The 17,221-nt window shown below is 37.3% G+C and overlaps 1 protein-coding gene across 1 annotated transcript in view; it reads right to left on the reverse strand.

The window, feature by feature from the left end:
* wdhd1 (WD repeat and HMG-box DNA binding protein 1) overlaps window positions 1-17,221 on the reverse strand; it is a 77,102-nt gene that overhangs the window by 5,320 nt on the left and 54,561 nt on the right. Inside the window, exons 22-25 of the mRNA XM_028821575.2 lie at window positions 17,040-17,080; window positions 15,439-15,609; window positions 15,022-15,146; window positions 13,415-13,550 (exon numbers count right to left, since the gene is read on the reverse strand). Coding sequence (XP_028677408.2) covers window positions 13,415-13,550; window positions 15,022-15,146; window positions 15,439-15,609; window positions 17,040-17,080 — 473 coding nt within the window. The remainder of the gene's footprint in view (window positions 1-13,414; window positions 13,551-15,021; window positions 15,147-15,438; window positions 15,610-17,039; window positions 17,081-17,221) is intronic.

The following is a 17,221-nucleotide window of genomic DNA, read 5'->3' on the forward strand; positions in this document are numbered from 1 at the left end:
CCTGTATCATTAACATGCATTCAATAACTGTCCCACACTTGCCTCTGTTTCCAAGCAACAGGCACTTCAAACCCATTCAGGCAAATTTCCTCCTGCCATTCATACATGGTCAGATCTATCATTACTGAGGGGATGCTCTTTTGCCAGCTCAGACACAGGCGGTTATGAGAAAAATCAAGTTTTCATTTGATTGCTGTACAAAAACAAATCAATACAAAGAAATATGAAATGCAACCTATTATTAATAAGTATTATGTTATCTGCCAACTTGGTAAAACCTGTATCATTACTTATGTGATACAAAATGTGCCTGCACAAATAAAACTCCCTCATAGTCAGAGCAAAAGGCATCAAAAGTTTGTGTCTAATAAAATGAATGGAAATCATAATCGAGGCTTTTCAAGATGCCAATTTGTTTATCAGGGCACTTATAAATGATAAATAATGCAAGCATAAGAAGAACATAAAGCATTTGACAAATAAGAAAAGACAATTTACACAATCCAGCTCAAAAGGTAAGCTAACATCTTACATTTTCCTTAATATCTCATCCAGATGCTATTAATGTTCCAGTAGTCTTAGAACTGTTGAGTTGATGGGAAGCCTGGTTTCAGACCAAAAGAAAAATACAGCTTTGAATGTCATCTATGACAACAGACAGGTTCTTCAAAAGATATAATAATGTTTAACAAGCTCACACACATGCAAAAGCTGCAGATTGAGGTACATGTACAGCTGACTTTGTTCCTTAGTTGTGTAAACATGCATTGATGTAGCTATACTCTAGCTCTAATATAATTATGCATATAGAATGCATTCTCGTTTGCAAGTCTACTTAATTTATGATATTGAACAGAGGAATTAAGAGACAACACTGGGGCAATGTAATAGTGGTGATAGTAGTAGGAGGGTGCTAGATTAATACAGATTTTTCTACTTTATTTGTGCAGCCATAACTGTATTGGAACACACGTTTGTGCCTATAATAAGCTAGGGTACCCACAATGGTAAAACATAAAGGAATGGTATTTTTAAAACAGCAAACAGTCGTTTGGATTATCATTTCCATTTTGAACAGGTGACCAATGAGAATGTGAAGTGACTAATTTGGAAATCTAGATTGGTCAGCATAAACTAATGATTTTTTGAATCACACTAAAAATGATTAATATAGTGAGACTAAGTTGAGAAATAATACAGTTAACACAGAGAATGTAATATTAAACACAAAAGGTAATATGTTGCAGATACTTTTTGATTAACCATGGTGGTAAGACATCATTTGTGTCACATAATGGTTAAACTTATCTGCGACTGATATGTAAGGAGACAGAAAAAATGAAATGTTATTGAAACTTCTATGTGCTGGAATTCATGCCTCTACAAAATACTACCTCATCATCTAGAAAAACTGCAGGTCAATGGGTTAAATATACAGTAAACACTTAGGACACTTGACACTAACGAACAATGAAACTAGAACATATAAAGTTCTTGTGTCAGATGTTTAGGGATACTATAACCGATCGTTCAAGTGGGCTCTTAGAAAGTTCTAAGGATCAACAGTTGTGAGAATTGTGAGTGACTGTGTAGTGATACAGATGACTGAGGTCCATCTGGGAGACTTCAGCATGAACATGGGGAATGGTTGGGATACAAGGAAGAGTGATAGTGGTCGGTCTGTAGTTGCCTGATCCAAGTACAACTGATTAATTGTTATTGAAATATCAATACATTGTGCACATCCAATGACATATTAGAACACATGACTGCACGTAAGTATAAAGTGCTTAGTTCAGAGAACCTTGACCTAAACATTCACTTTGAACTTGTGTCCTCTAATCACTGACAGAGAGCCTAAATGGATGTTGCTGAAAATCCTCATATTGGCAGCTGCTACACGGAGCTGCAGCAGAAAGGTGGTCAGTGTCTGTAATGATGGTAATTGCAGTTATCAACAGTGGACATAAAAGGCCTCAAGCTAGCAAGAGAGTCATTATCTGATAAAGATATAATGGCGGACCAAGAAGGCAGCAGATGCCACGGTGAAGGACAAGAAAGTCAATGCATAGGTGATTTTCAGCAAGGCCATGATGAGTGATTTTTGGGCAGCCTGAAATTGTTCTAGCAAATCACTAGATGGCTCAAGTATGGTATACAGGACACTGTTAAGGCTGTCATTTAAAACGGTAGAAGAATGCTGATCTTAGCAATACATATTTCCAACAAGAGAATGGAGCAGTTTGTGCAACTTGTAAATGTGGAATGCAGTGAATACTGTTCAGCCATCCTGGTTAATAAACTATCCAGAACTATATTGGGGGGGGTTTAGACCCTGAAAATGACTACAATCCCATTGTGCCAATACCAGAACAAAGAAGGGAGGACAAGTAGTAAGAAAAGCATTATACAGTAGTTTTAAGCCCATGAAGAAAAGCCTGTGTCCGGATACAAGAATGGAGACTACAGTTAAATAAAAAAATTAATAAAGTATCTATCTATCTACAGTTGACAGTTCAGCTTCAGATTGAGGAAGAGTAACAGTTTCTGCTCTGAAAGAGGAAACATGGAAAAACTCTTTGCTCTTGCACAGATGTTGCAGGGGAAATGTGGGTTTGCCAACCCTGTGAGCATTTGTTTTAAATACTTGAAAAAGGCATAAGAGTGTTAATCCAACTGAATCTTGGATGGCTCAACAAGAGTGTAGGGTTCTAAGGCCTGTAACGCGTTATGTTATCCCTGTAGATGAGGAGCAAGTAGTACGATTTGTTTAAAGTGGACACAGGACTTCAGTGTCTTGTTTCCTGTTCCAAACATGATTACATGAACATGATATCAAAACATAAGTGAGGATTGGAAGAGACCTGAGAACTTCTTTGCTTTTCTATTCTCTGATAATGTTTTTGTTGGCCTCACTAGACTGAACTCCAGAAAACACTAAACAGTTACTAGTTGACCACAAAGCTACCTGAATGACAATTAGTACTGTACATCCAAATTTGAAATTACAGTACACGTCTAGATAAGAGTGGCTTAGTGTCTGGAGATTGGGAGAATCCATTGTCTAAAGTAAAGGAGGTCAAATACCATAAGGCCTCATTTGTTAGCAAGTGTAAAAGTGATTCCAGGGTCAGTGAATCTGTGCAAGCAGTATTAGGTTAGCAACATTGTACTAGACAGAGATGGTAAAATGGAAACTAATTTCTTGTAAAAAGCTATTGATTTACCATCCCATGTACGTCCCCATTCATCATTACAATCGTGAGCTCTGAATAGAATGAAACTGAGTAGAACAGGCCAAAATGTAGTTCCTAGGAACAGTCCACTGGGGTAGGGGTAAAAATATAACATAACAGGAGAGGCTGGACAGTAACACATACTTGGAGTGGTTCTGTCATAATTTTGGCTTGATGACACTACAAATCTAGAAGTGACTAATAGTTGGTGATGGTCACTTAAGGTTCACAAAAAACAAAGATAAAACTCTTTCTTTTGATCTTATAGTAACTTGTATAACACACATTAATGGAAGGATTTTATTATATGTTTAATAACTGGTACAAGATGAAGATCATCACTGGCTGCAGCTCGAAGAGGGGTGCCATCATCGAGAGAGATGTGGAGAGAGCAAACCAGATGAACAACTTTTTTTTTTTTTTTTTAAACAGATTTGACCACCCTAACCCACTCTCACCTCAGTACTGCACCTTCCAACCATTCTTCTGCTGATACCAGCATAGGAGAGAGTTTCCCCCCCAACCCTCAATTACAGCAGCGCAGGTGAGCAGAGAGCTGAGGAGACTTTGTGCCAGCAAAGCAGTGGGTCCAGATGGAGTATTGCCACGACTGCTGAAGGCCTGTGTGTTGGAGCTGGGGAGTCCTCTACAGCGCATCTTCAACCTGAGCCTGGAACAGGGGAGAGTCCCAAGGCTTTGGAAAACATCTTGCATCACCCCCGTCCCAAAGATATCACATCCTAGTAAGCTGAACGACTTCCGGCCTGTTGCTTTGACGTAACATGTGATGAAGACCATGGAGCGGCTGTTGCTTCACCACCTAAGGCCACAGGTCCGCCATGCCCTCAACCCTCTGCAGTTCGCATACCAGGAGAAGGTGGGAGCGGAGGATGCCATCATCTACATGCTACACCAATCCCTCTCCCACTTGGACAGAGGCAGTGGTGCTGTAAGAATTATGTTTCTAGACTTCTCTAGCGCCTTCAATACCATCCCTATGCTCCTTAGGGACAAGCTGACAGAGATGGGAATAGATTCATACCTGGTGGCATGGATCTTGGACTATCTTACAGACAAACCTCAGTATGTGCGTCTCGGGAACTGCAGGTCTGACATTGTGGTCAGCAACACAGGAGCGCCGCAGGGGACTGTACTTTCTCCGGTCCTGTTCAGCCTATATACATCGGACTTCCAATACAACTCGGAATTATACAAAGTTATTGTCTGTCTGTATACCTGCATTGTTATCACTCTTTAATTTAATATTGTTCTTTATCAGTATGCTGCTGCTGGAGTATGTGAATTTCCCCTTGGGATTAATAAAGTATCTATCTATCTATCTAAGAACAGCCTAACTAAGACTCACTCCTAATTCTAACATTCTAAAACCAGTCACTAGTGAAACAAAGCTAGACACCAGATACACACATACACATAAATATACATGAGTAAACTGACATAGAATAATTACAGCCTTATAGTGCAGTCTATACCAAATAAAGGAAAAAAACCTGGGCATCTAATCATAAACACTCATGATATGGTGTTAAGTTAAGGCCTGTTACAGAGCACCTTCAAAATATCCAGCATCTAAAGTATTTTAGTAAACCACTTCTTTGGATCTATTTCATGGAGAAGGACATTTTGCACCATATTACTGCAAATGTCTAGGCCTGACCTCCCAGCTTCACAATGTGATTAAATAGTACTCAGTGCGTGTCCAGGAACACTATGATTTCATCACTAATAATGGCAAGAGGTGACTCAGTCTCTCTGCCAGAGGTGTAAACAGATACAAAGACCAATCAATTTTTATTTGCTTAACAGCACCTCTGTTTTCACACATCACTCTAAGTCAATAAAATCTGATTTTTATAACATGAAAATATTACTTTTTCAGGACATGCAATAAAATAAATGAGAATGACACATTTGACAGACTCGTAGGATGGTGATTCATCACTTCTCTTTTCATTCATATACAGACTATATTTTTCATAAAAAAACTTATTTTTTCTATTGTATATGCCTGACAGGAAAAAAGGCTAAAAATCTCTTTGATTATCTCTTTGGTTTGTGACAAAGTTTTAACAAAACACACTTATGAACTTGAATTGCAGAAGCAATATTTTAATTGGAAAAGCAGCAAAATAAATTTACATATTTAATTTTTTTCATTTAAGCAGAGACCGATTATATGAATTGTAAATATATTCAGCACTCTGACCTTATTCTGTGGCCTTGTTACTTAAAGTAAAATGTTCTAGACGTAGGACAGTAAAATATGTTGTTTGACTTTGTACTCTTATTTTATCACAATACCATTTACATTTATAGAGAAGGTAGAGATAAAAAGGCACCCAAAACTAGACACTTAACCCTAATTAAAAATTGTTCTCAATTTTCAAACAGCCAATTGGGACAAAGAATTTGAAAGCATAGAAAATGAACTGTTCCATGTGTGTCTCGATTTAAAATGTGGGTTTATCCAACCTAGATATTATCAAACTTTGTTAATTCAATTCCGGGTCACAAGGGGCTGTAGCTTATCCTTGCAGTATCTGGTGAAAGGTAATAACCAACAATGAACACTGAGTAAGCTAACTGCAGGGCTTATTTATGCATGCAGCTGGGCTAATTTTCCCAATCAACAGCACAAATATCCTGCCCATCTTTCAGGGTGTGGAAAAAAAACTATGCAGAGAGTATCCTAACAGATACAGAAGAAAATGCAAACACCCATTGGACAAAGTCAAGAAGCAGGATTTAAACACACAAAGCTGGCTTTGTGAGGCACCAACACTAGCCACTCTACCACAATGCATTACGTCCTATACAACTTGTTCATTAATGTTTTAATTCATTAACATGAATGATCCTTAAAAACACATTAAAAATGAAATTTGTAGTCCTGCAATGAACAAGTAAAAAGCATAACAGAATACAACCTAAAGCCGAATGCAAAATACAGTAATCTGTGTTAAGATGTTAATATTTGAGAATCTCTTACAGTGAATGATTAGTCATAGTCCAACACTTTTTTTTTTTTTATTAATTTTTTTGTAATCATTCCATACAAATAGATCAATTTTTACAAAAGATAGGATTGAAAACAAGTTGCCCCCCACCCCTGAGAGAGAGAGCATGGCCAATAGAGTAAAACTTAAGGCTTGTAGACATACCTAAATTGATGAGTTTAATAGGGCAATAGAGATAAATGGAGAAGAAAAAGAAATGTGTAGATAATTGCTTCCTCGGTTCATTAAGAGCTTATTCTAAGATATTATTGATTAGATCCTGCCAGGTTTTGAAAAAATTCTGTACAGATCCTCTAACTGAATATTTGATTTTTTTCCCCAATTTCAAATACAGTGGAACCTCTAGATACGAGTTTAATTCGTTCCAGCACTGAGCTTGTATAGCGAATTTCTCGTATCTAGAACAAACTTCCCCATTGAAAATAATGGAAATCCAGTTAATCCGTTCCGCACCCCAAATATATTAACATAAAAATCAATTTTCCTAACAAATAACACTGATAAATTATATATACTGTAGTCTACCTTTAATAAATAACACTGGTAAATAATATAACTGATTATTAAAAGAATCAAAACAGGTGTCCAAAGTGCAGTAGAGCATTCAATAAATGTTTAAATAAATAATCCTTAAAACAGTTGTGAAGTGGAGGTTTAAAATACACAAGAATAACAATCCTTTAACACGAGGTTAAAACGTCAAAAGGATGCAGTCTTTAAAAAACAGACGACAATCCCTGGTGCTTCTTCTCTGTTAGCGTCTCACCTGCGGGCTCTGCAACAGGCGAGACACTCTTAATGCAGCTGACCTTCTCTACACCGTCCTGCTTCAGCTGTTTGGCTCGCCTGTTCAGCTACACGCGAGCCTGCTCTCCTGCCCGCCTTCTCTCTCTCTCTCTCTCTCTCTCTCTCTCCTCTCCCTTCTTCTCCCCCTTAACCGGCTCGCGCTTCTCTATATATGCGGGGAGGACATGGCAGCTGCAGCCCATCAGCCACAGGAACAATCATGGATGTGGGCAGTTTCCCACCTGTGCACTTAAGTGAGAAACGCAGACACCGCAGATCGCGGCTCGCAACTGCTACCACGCCCCCTCGCTAAGCCGCGAGCTATACCCACAGCCTGGCTCGTGGCTCGTTACGCGAGCCAATGCTCGCATTTAGAACAGAAATTTTCGCTCATACTTTCCTCGTATTTTGAATTTCTCGTATACAGAGGTGATCGTATCTCGAGGTTCCACTGTACTATAAAACATCAGTTTCCCACTGACTTAAAAAAGGAGAGTTAGGATTCTTCCAGTTTAGCAAAATAAGTCTGCGTGCCAAAAGTGTAGTGAATGCAATCAGTTTGTTTGTCCGTCTCCACTTTAAACCCATCTGGAAGAACACCAAACACAGCTGTTAATGGGTTAGGAGGGATTGTGACACCAAGGCTGTCTGAAAGGCACTTAAAAATTTTGGTCCAAAATGATGTTAATTTGGTGCAGGCCCAGAACATGTGACCCAGTGAGGCTGGGACTTTATTGCAGCGTTCGCAGGTTGGATCTTGCCCTGGAAACATTTTGCACAGTTTTAGGCAAGACAGATGTGCTCGATATATAATTTTGAGTTGAATAATTGTATGCTTTGCGCATATGGCGCTCAAGTGAAGTCTCTGCATTGTTATTTTCCACTCCTTTTCTGATATGTTGATTAGAAGATCTTTTCCCCCATTGTCCACTTGGATCTTTAAAAGGGAGGGACTGCAAGATACTTTTATATATTGCAGAGATGGTGTCTAAGTCCTTGAAATTGAGCAGTATTTTTTCCAGCATGGAGGAGGGTGCAAGATGAGGAAAATCGGGCAGGTTCTGTTTAACAAAGTTCCTGATTTGAAGATAGTGAAAGAAATGTGTGGCTGGAAAGTTAAATATGGAGAGTAATTGCTCATAGGATGCAAAGATGTTGTCTATATAAAGATCTCTATGCAATTTAATCCTAAATCTTTTCCAGATATTAAAAACTGCATATGTTTGCGAGGGTTGAAAGAGGTGGTTCTCATGCAGAGGTGCCACAGATAAAAGATTCTCCATCTTAAAATGCTTTCTACATTGGTTCCACATTCTGAGTGAGTGAAGCACAATTGGGTTATTAGTATATTGCCGATAACTTGCATTTATTGGGGCACAAAGCAGGGAATATAAAGAAGTACTGCATAATTTTACTTCCATTGCGGACCAAGCTTGTGTATGTTCATCGATTTGTATCCAGGTTTTTATAGCTTGTATGTTTGCTGCCCAGTAATAAAACTGAAAGTTGCATAGAGCCATGCCACCTTCTGCCTTAGGTCTTTGTAGGGTCGCTCTTTGGATACGTGGGTGTTTTTAGTTCCAAATAAATGAGGTTATTGTTGAATCTAATTGCTTAAAAAAGTATTTATTAATGTATATTGGAATGTTTTGGAATAAAAAAAGTAGATTAGGAAGAATATTAATCTTAACAATGTTAATTCTTCCAGCTAGAGTGAGATAAAGGGTTGACCATCTATGCAAGTCTTGCTTAATTTTTTCCATACAGACAGCAAAACTTTGTTGATAAAGATATGTTTACTTGTTATGTTTACCCCCAAGATTACATCTTGCCTGAAGAAGGGGCCTGAGTTGCCTTGAAAGCGTGCATATTGTAATCTTTTTAGTTAGCCAATAAAAGGTGTCATTTTGCTTGGCTTGCCCCTAGGCATTTAAACTGATCTGCAATGATAAAAGGGAAGGTGTCCAATCTAATATTGTGTGCTTGAGAATTCACTGGAAAGAGCACACTTTTATTCAAATTAATTCTGAGACCAGAGATCTTTTGAAATTCTGTAAGTGCTGTTAAGACTGCAGGCATTGAATTTTTTGGATCTGATATATACAGTACCATATCATTTGCATATAGAGAAATTTCCTGTTCCAGTCCTTCTCTGAAAATCCCCTTTATCTGATAAGAATTTTGACATTGGACCGCCAGTGGTTCAATGGCGACTGCAAATAGCAGTGGTGACAAGGGGCAACCTTGTCTGGTACCATGTTCTAGTTTAAAGTAGTCTGAACAAATGTTGTTAATACAAACTGAAGCTTCTGGATTGGTGTATAGTAGTTTGATCCATGCAGAAATGTTTGGGCCAAACCCAAATTTCTCTAATGTAGTGAAAAGGTATTTCCATTCAATCATGTCAAAGCTTTTTCTGCATCCAATGATAATATTTCTGGGGTGTTTGACTTTGTTGGTGAGTATATTACATTAAACAGGCGTCGAAGACTGGAAGATAAGTGTTGACTCTTGATAAATCCAGTTTGATCTTGTGATATTACCGAAGGCAGCACTTTCTCCATTCTTCTAGCTATGATTTTTGAGAGTATCTTAACATCATTATTCAGAAGTGAAATTGGTCTATATGATGCACATTGTAACAAGTCCTTATTTTGTTTAGGAAAGACGGTGATTAATGCTTGGCGAAACGTTTGAAGTAGAATTTGGTTGTCTCTAGCTTCTGTAAATGTTGCTAATAGGAGGGAAGCTAGCTGAGTGGAGAATTTCTTATAAAATTCTGCACGGTAGCCATCAGGGCCTGCTGCTTTCCCGCCTTGAAGTGACTTTATAGCATCTAGTAATTCTGATAGTGCCAGAGGTTTATCCAGTTCCTCCGCACTAAAAGTACCTATTTGTGGCATCTGTAATGTATCTAGAAATGCATCACATTGTGTATTGTCTTCTTTAAACTCAGTAGAATATAAAGATTTATAGTAGTCTCTAAATGTGTGCATTATATTTTTATGGTCATTGATTTCATCTCCGTTTGTGCTGGCGATTACTGGGATTGCATTGTGAACTTCTTGCTTGAGGATTTGTTGAGCTAAAAGCTTATTAGCTTTCTCTCTGTATTCATAGTAATGATGCCTGGATTTATAAATTAGTTGTTCAGTTTCTTTAGTTGTCAAGAGGTTGAGTTCTGAATGCAGAGCCTGCCTTTTCCTATGTAGAGCCTCGTTTGGAAGCCTGGCATGTTCTTCATCTACTCTAGTAATTTCATTGTTTAGCTCCGATACTTTCTTGGTTTCTAATTTATTCCTGTGGGAAAGATATGAAATAATCTGTCCTCTTAAGAAGGCCTTTAAAGTTTCCCAGAGTATTCCTGCAAAAACCTCTGAAGATGTATTTGTCTCTAGGAAAAAACTGATTTGTTTGGATATAAATTCAGTAAAGTTCTCTTCTGCTAATAGAAGCGGGTTAAGGCGCCATCTGCGAGATGAGTGTGTGGGGCATAGTGACTTTAGTTCCAAGATCAGAGGCGCATGGTCAGAAATAACAATAGCATTGTACTTGCAAGATTTAATCATAGGCAAGAAATTATTATCTATAAATAAATAATCAATTCTTGAGTAGCAATGATGTACTGGTGAGTAGAAAGAATATGTTCTTGAGTTTGGGTTTAGAAACCTCCAGGGGTCTGATAAGTTGTGGTCAGTTACAAACTGTGTAATTGTGTTTGCAGTGTTAGATGTCATCTCCCCTGTGACAGGAGTCCTATCTAAGGGTGGATTTAAAACACAAAGACCCCAGCCATTATAATTTTATGAGTGTTCACATTGGGAATGGATGCAAATACATTTTGCATGAATTCCTTATCGACATTCGGTGCATAAACATTTATCAAAATCATTTTACAGTTAAATAAGTTGCCCATGACCATCACATATCTCCCTTCAGGATCAGGTCATTTTATAGTCTTAACTGGAAGTGAGACAGCTTTAACCTTAATTTCCTAATTCCCCAACCCCCCCCCCCCCCCCGCCCATTTTCCCTCCCCACGTGAGGCTGGACCCCACTTCACAAAGTCCCGGTCCTCTGACATACCTAGAGACAGAGCACGTCCAAAGCAAGACAAGCCCCCACGCAGCAGCGTTTGATGATTAGAACACAGTAATCTGTGTTAAGATATTTGAGAATCTCTGCATTGAATGATTAGTCAGATAGTCCAACTTTTCAAGTTATTCAAGACATGTAATGCTTTTGAGTAAAAATTGCTTCCAAATTTTAAAGTGTTGATGTGAGTTTTGATGCTACAGTACCATCTCCCAAGCTGTATACGAGGCACTGTTTGCCAAGGCTACAAATAAATAAAAACTACTGATTACAAAACAGATGCTATTTATATAACCATTTAATGAAAATAAATTATAAAGTAAGAATTATAAAATAGTGAATTCTAAATTGGCTCTGTGCATGTGTTCAAGCAGGTCTTGAGGCAGATGGACTGGCAATCTGACCAGGGTTGCTTTCTGCCTTGTGTCTCATGCTGCCAGGATAGGCTTTAGCCACAAGTCTCCCCGAATTTGATTAAGTTTAAGAGTTGTATTTCATGGCATCAAACATAAGTTAGCAAAGAGAAGATATTTTCCACATCCCATACAGATGCCAAACCTTGGTGGCTTTTACTAGTCCAGACGTTTATGATTATATAAAAACCTGGGAAGTTTTAAAGAAATTCCCAAACAGGCATTCACAGAAAGAATGTGTGTCATGATTTGTGTATATTCCATTAAAGGATCTTTAACTCTAGCACTGTGGCAGCACCTGCCTCCTCTTCTTTCATAACAAAGGGCAATCAGCACAACAAAGAAACATTTCACATATTTTTCTTTTGAAAAATGTCCAGTATAAATAAATGCAACCATCTCTTTCAACAAGCACCCAATCCACAGCCACCTATACATAAATTATGTGTAGTCTTCAGGCAAGAATAAATGGTAAGCTATGTACGACAAAAGTGAAACTAAAACAGACTAACAAACCATCTATTTTTGAGAGAAATTCCAGGGACCAGAATTTACATCATAACATAATTTTGCATAGCAAATGCATATACAATATTTTTCTGGTACTGTTCACACTACTTGTAGAACAATAGGAGCTGGAAAAACTTTGCTAGCCACAAATAGAAGACTATATAACAAGTTGACTTGAATCCTGATTTTACTTCATGTCTAATTGTTGCTAATAAAATTTAAAGTGTTACATTTTCCAAATTTTTCAGCAACTTGTGTTAAAAAAAGAGAACTTGACTATGTATACCTTCAACAGAAGGGATCAATGATGAACAATAATGTCTGGAACTGGGAAGAAACAAAATGCGTGTGCCCGGTGATGGACCGTCTGCCTGCTCATTGTAACTTTCCACAATGCACATAGCACTGTTGGAGAAGGCTTTGGATACATAACACAGAAATTGATTATGCAGGTTTAAGAATGAATGACTGTTTATATGTATGTATAAAAACATATAGTAAGTTGTCTATTTTATCATTTTTTTCCATTTGTTGAACTTGAAGAATTGATGGTTGGAGGCACACTTTAATTTTAGAATAGAGCTTTGCAGCTCCATTACATAGCCAATAGTCATGACAGACAAAAATGGATTGAAGGATGGAGTTAAAGGGTCACCAAAGCCGAGCCTATCCTGGTATAATTGGAAGCATAGAAAGACCAATTCTTGAATTGGCCACCAATCCATTACAAGTTACCCATCGTCAATCACAAACAGAACCCTGATAAAGATGTACAAACCCCACAGATACAATGGCCTGGCTGTGTTCATGGTCAGTCTCTGAGAGCTCCGTGGTAGAAGTACTAACCGCTACAATAAGGGTCACCTCATTGCTTTAAACTGCATAAACCATTTTTTTTCATGCTAAAGTATAAGATGGTCCTTGTGTACAATTATTTCATATAATATATATTTATATTTATTATGTTTGAATCTTAAATTTAATTTCATCTGTTATATTATGGACTGCAACGGAGGAGGCAGTCTTGTGTGGACAGCTAGTAAGCCATAAGGTACATGGATACAAGCTGCCACTAGGTCAGACTGAACCATTTTACAGTTATTAGTAAATTCTTCATCCATGTTGTTGAGATGTGATGATGAAGAAGAAAACCTATGTGCCAACTGAAAGCCTATATACACACAGGAAGAACTTACAAAATCCACATGTAGTTACCAGGCCAGTTATCAACACTGTCCCCTATAAGGCAAATGTAATAGTAAATGAGTCACCATGACTCTCCAGGAGATTGTAAATATAAAAAAGGTACAATAAAAATGCACTTTTGGCCACCTACCATCCGGTCTTCAGTGGACAGCAATCGGAAACGGCTCATTCCTTCTTTAATAATATCAGCTTCATCCATGTCAGTGTGGTCCATCACAATAGAATTCCGGTTTTCCTCTAGCCAAAGTTGGAAGCCTGTCCTTGGTCTGTAAACAGTATCAGGAGAGAAAACATTTGACTGGCATCAATCAGATTCATTTGGATTCCAGCATTCAGTGCATACAAAAAAGATTTTATATTAATGTAAAATTGCAACAAATCATCTGAGCATAAACTTTTTTAAGCGGTCATGATTTTGTATGCATGGGCATAAGCCTTAGTAGTTACAGGCATTGCATTGTTTTGCACCGCTTGAAAACTTGATGTTCCTTAGAATTTCTGCAGTCCTCGTAACATCTTGGGCTATCTTTAGAGTCCAGCCTGTCTTAGGACAGTAACAAGAATAAGAAATGCTTTAGCAATAAAATTTGTATAAATTTAAAAGTGCAGTGTACATGTATATTTTTTCAAACTTTGTTTTCCACGACAGACTACTTTTTATTATTTTCATATATTATAGATCATCCCAGGGATAAATCTGGCTTGTCACAGAAAGCTCTTTAAATAAATAAATGCATAAATAGATAAGTAAATAAATAACTAAATAATTAAATACACACACACTTTGGTCTGAATGACTATAAAGCAAGAAAATGAAAAAGAAAGAAAACTTCTGACTTGGCAATCACTGACCCAGTGAGACATTATGAAGACGTATTGCTGTTGGTATAAAGGAGTGTTTCTTCACACACTTCTGCTGAATAATTTGCTGACTTAAAGTCCTCAGAGTTAGCATATCACAGAGAGGATGTGAAGCATTATTCATAATGGTACTCAGTTTTGTTTTAATTTTCCTTTGCTATGACCTCTGGGGGTCCACAGTGTGTCCGATAATTAAGCTTGCCCTTTTAATTAGCTTGTTGATTCAGTCGGCCTCATTTGAAGTGATGTTGCCAGCCCAGCACACTACAGCATACAAAATTGTACTGACCATCACAGACTTATAGAATATGTAAAATATGTCACTTCCCACATTAAAGGAATGCAGCCTGCAAAGAAAAAAAAAAAAGCCTGCTCTGCCCTTTCTTATATAGTTCCTCTGTGTTCTAAGACAAGTCCAGCCTCTCATTAATGTGGGCCTCCAAGTACTTGTAGGAATGGGCTACCTTTAGATCCACTCCTTGAATAGTGACCGAAACATAGAGGCTCTTTGGTACAGTGAAAGCCAGTAATAAGTTCCTTGGTTTTGCGAATGTTAAGACAATTCTCTTTGCACCCAGAAACATTTTTCCACATGACTCCTACATGCTGTCTATCACCCTTTATCAATATACCCCATAAGTGCAGAATCATCAGAGAATTTCTGCATGTGACAAGACATGGTGTTATATCCTGAGGTGAACAGAATGAAGAGAAAAGGAGACAAGACTGATCCTCATGGCGCTCCAGTGTTGACTATATAACCTTGGAGCTCTGCACAATAATTATTCACAGATTAATCCTCTGCATATTAAATGGCACAATACAATCTTATGCTGATAATATACAGTAGAAACACAGTTGCCTGGAATCACCTACTTTCTGTTCTCTGTGTCTTCAGGACTGGGTACTGCAGTTTCCATTTTCAAAACTTCTTTTTCTTTATCATCAATGCTTTTGTTAGCATTTTTATTAGTGCTTACTTTAAATAGCGTTGCCTGAGTCTTCAAAAATGGAAAACAAAAGGAAACAGTGCTTTTAAAGAAAGAACAACAATGATCTCAAAAAAAAATAACAGCAATAATTGGGACTTGATAAAGTATAACTTTACACATGAGCTCACACCAATTTGTGAAAATGGTAGCCCACCTGTGTAACAGAAAATTGATTACCGGTACATAGTAATACCGAAACTACTTATACACATCAAAACTGAAACATTGAAGTAAGGTATTGCTTAGTTTACTACTCAAGTAGTTCGAATGCACATTTTGTCAGGTGAATCTACATTTGTACCTTGGATCTGGGCTTGGGCATAAGAGGTTTCAGCACTGGTGATTTCTGTTTATCAGATGTCTGACTGACAGGTGCAGCCATCTTCTTGGCAGATTTCACCATGTTGTCCAAGATATTTGTGGAGCGCGTCTGCCCTGTTGACAAGCCTGAAGGCTTTACTGTTGCAGAAACCTACAAAATGAGCAATAAAAGGTTACTATGGTCAATTACAAAGGAGTATCTATAAATAGACAGTGCTCCAGAATAAATAGTTTTCCAGATCAGTAATGGATACAAATACATTCTTTGAAATGTGCATCATAAAAGAAAAACTCTGGCTTTTAAGAACTGCACAGCAGGTGACCATAAACCTCTATGGCATTTATGGTCAAGGGAATAAAGCCACAGGAAAAATTAAAACTGTTTTCTTCATGCATCTAATGTACATGAATTTTCATACAAAAATATTAATATACAATTTAGGAGATACTATGGCTACCTGTAGGAGGATCATGGATTTCTTTAACTGGGTGGCATTTTCTTTTTTATAAATATTTACTTAGACAATGATAATATCCCTGCCGTGACGAATTAGTAAAAAATGGGTTTCATTACAGAACTGTAAATCATACCTGTGCATTCTTTTTCCTTATTTTCTTTATTATCAATCCAAGTCAAAAAATAATAATATAACTTATGCACTAAGTAAATTCTTTGTCCATTCATTATACATTAAAAAGGTGACAGCTTCAGGCTGGATATTGGATTACAATATGCCTATTAACTTTTTAAAAAGGTAAAATCAGTTAAGTACAATGTAAAGACTGAGAAACAGGAAAACAACTATTATTGTTAAAAGCAGGAAACAAACTTTGTTTCTTACAAGCCAAAAAAAAAATCCCAATCTCCACAAAATGGTAAACTGTACACATAAAGGCTGTGTGGCACAATGTTGGTTCATTAATCTCAACTTTCCCACACTGTGACTCAGACCAAGTTATTTAACTTGACTGCATAATACATACAAAAATATACACACTAGTGTATCATAGTAATTTTCTTTGAATAAATACACCAGCTTAATAGTTAAAAATTAAGTGTTTTGGAATGGACGAAGTGTAGCACAGCAGGGTATTCAGTTTCTACACCTAGCAACAAGAGTTTTGTTGCTTGCATTTTTCAATTACTCTTGCCAGGAATGATTCACACTTCTCTTAAGGAAGTAAATACTAGACGGCTTATGATACTGTGAACGATTTAAAAGAAGATAAAAAGAAGTGAATTATTGAATGCGGTGACAACAACAAGCCCCAATGTAATCTGTTAATTAGAAGAGAAGCTCAGTTTTTTCCATCTTGAACACAAAACAATTTGTAATAAAAGTTACTGACACAAAAAGAAAAATGATACTAGCTATGCTTTTACTTTTTCATAAAGTTTCCAGTTCTGCAAGAATCATCATCTCACTTTTTATTTTAAATAGTCATCCTGATATGCAAATGCCAAATGACACATTTAGGTCTTAATATAGTAACAGGTTAATGTAATGTTGGGAAAAATTACAGTAATTATGTAAGCACACTGTGTGGAAAATTTGGCTACAAAAATACAAGCAAATGCACCTTAAATGGATTAACTCGTCCTTCTCTACTTGACATGAGTGCTGAAAAGGAAATAAAAAAATAATGCAATCACCATCACTGTAGCTGTACTCCCACCTAAGCCAAAATCAGAGGTTGAACTTTTTAAAAATAACATATCATATGCAAGTACTGTACTTATACTCTACCAACTCTTTATAACA

Source organism: Erpetoichthys calabaricus, chromosome 16 (genome assembly GCF_900747795.2).
Source record: "Erpetoichthys calabaricus chromosome 16, fErpCal1.3, whole genome shotgun sequence".
Taxonomy (NCBI): domain Eukaryota; kingdom Metazoa; phylum Chordata; class Cladistia; order Polypteriformes; family Polypteridae; genus Erpetoichthys; species Erpetoichthys calabaricus.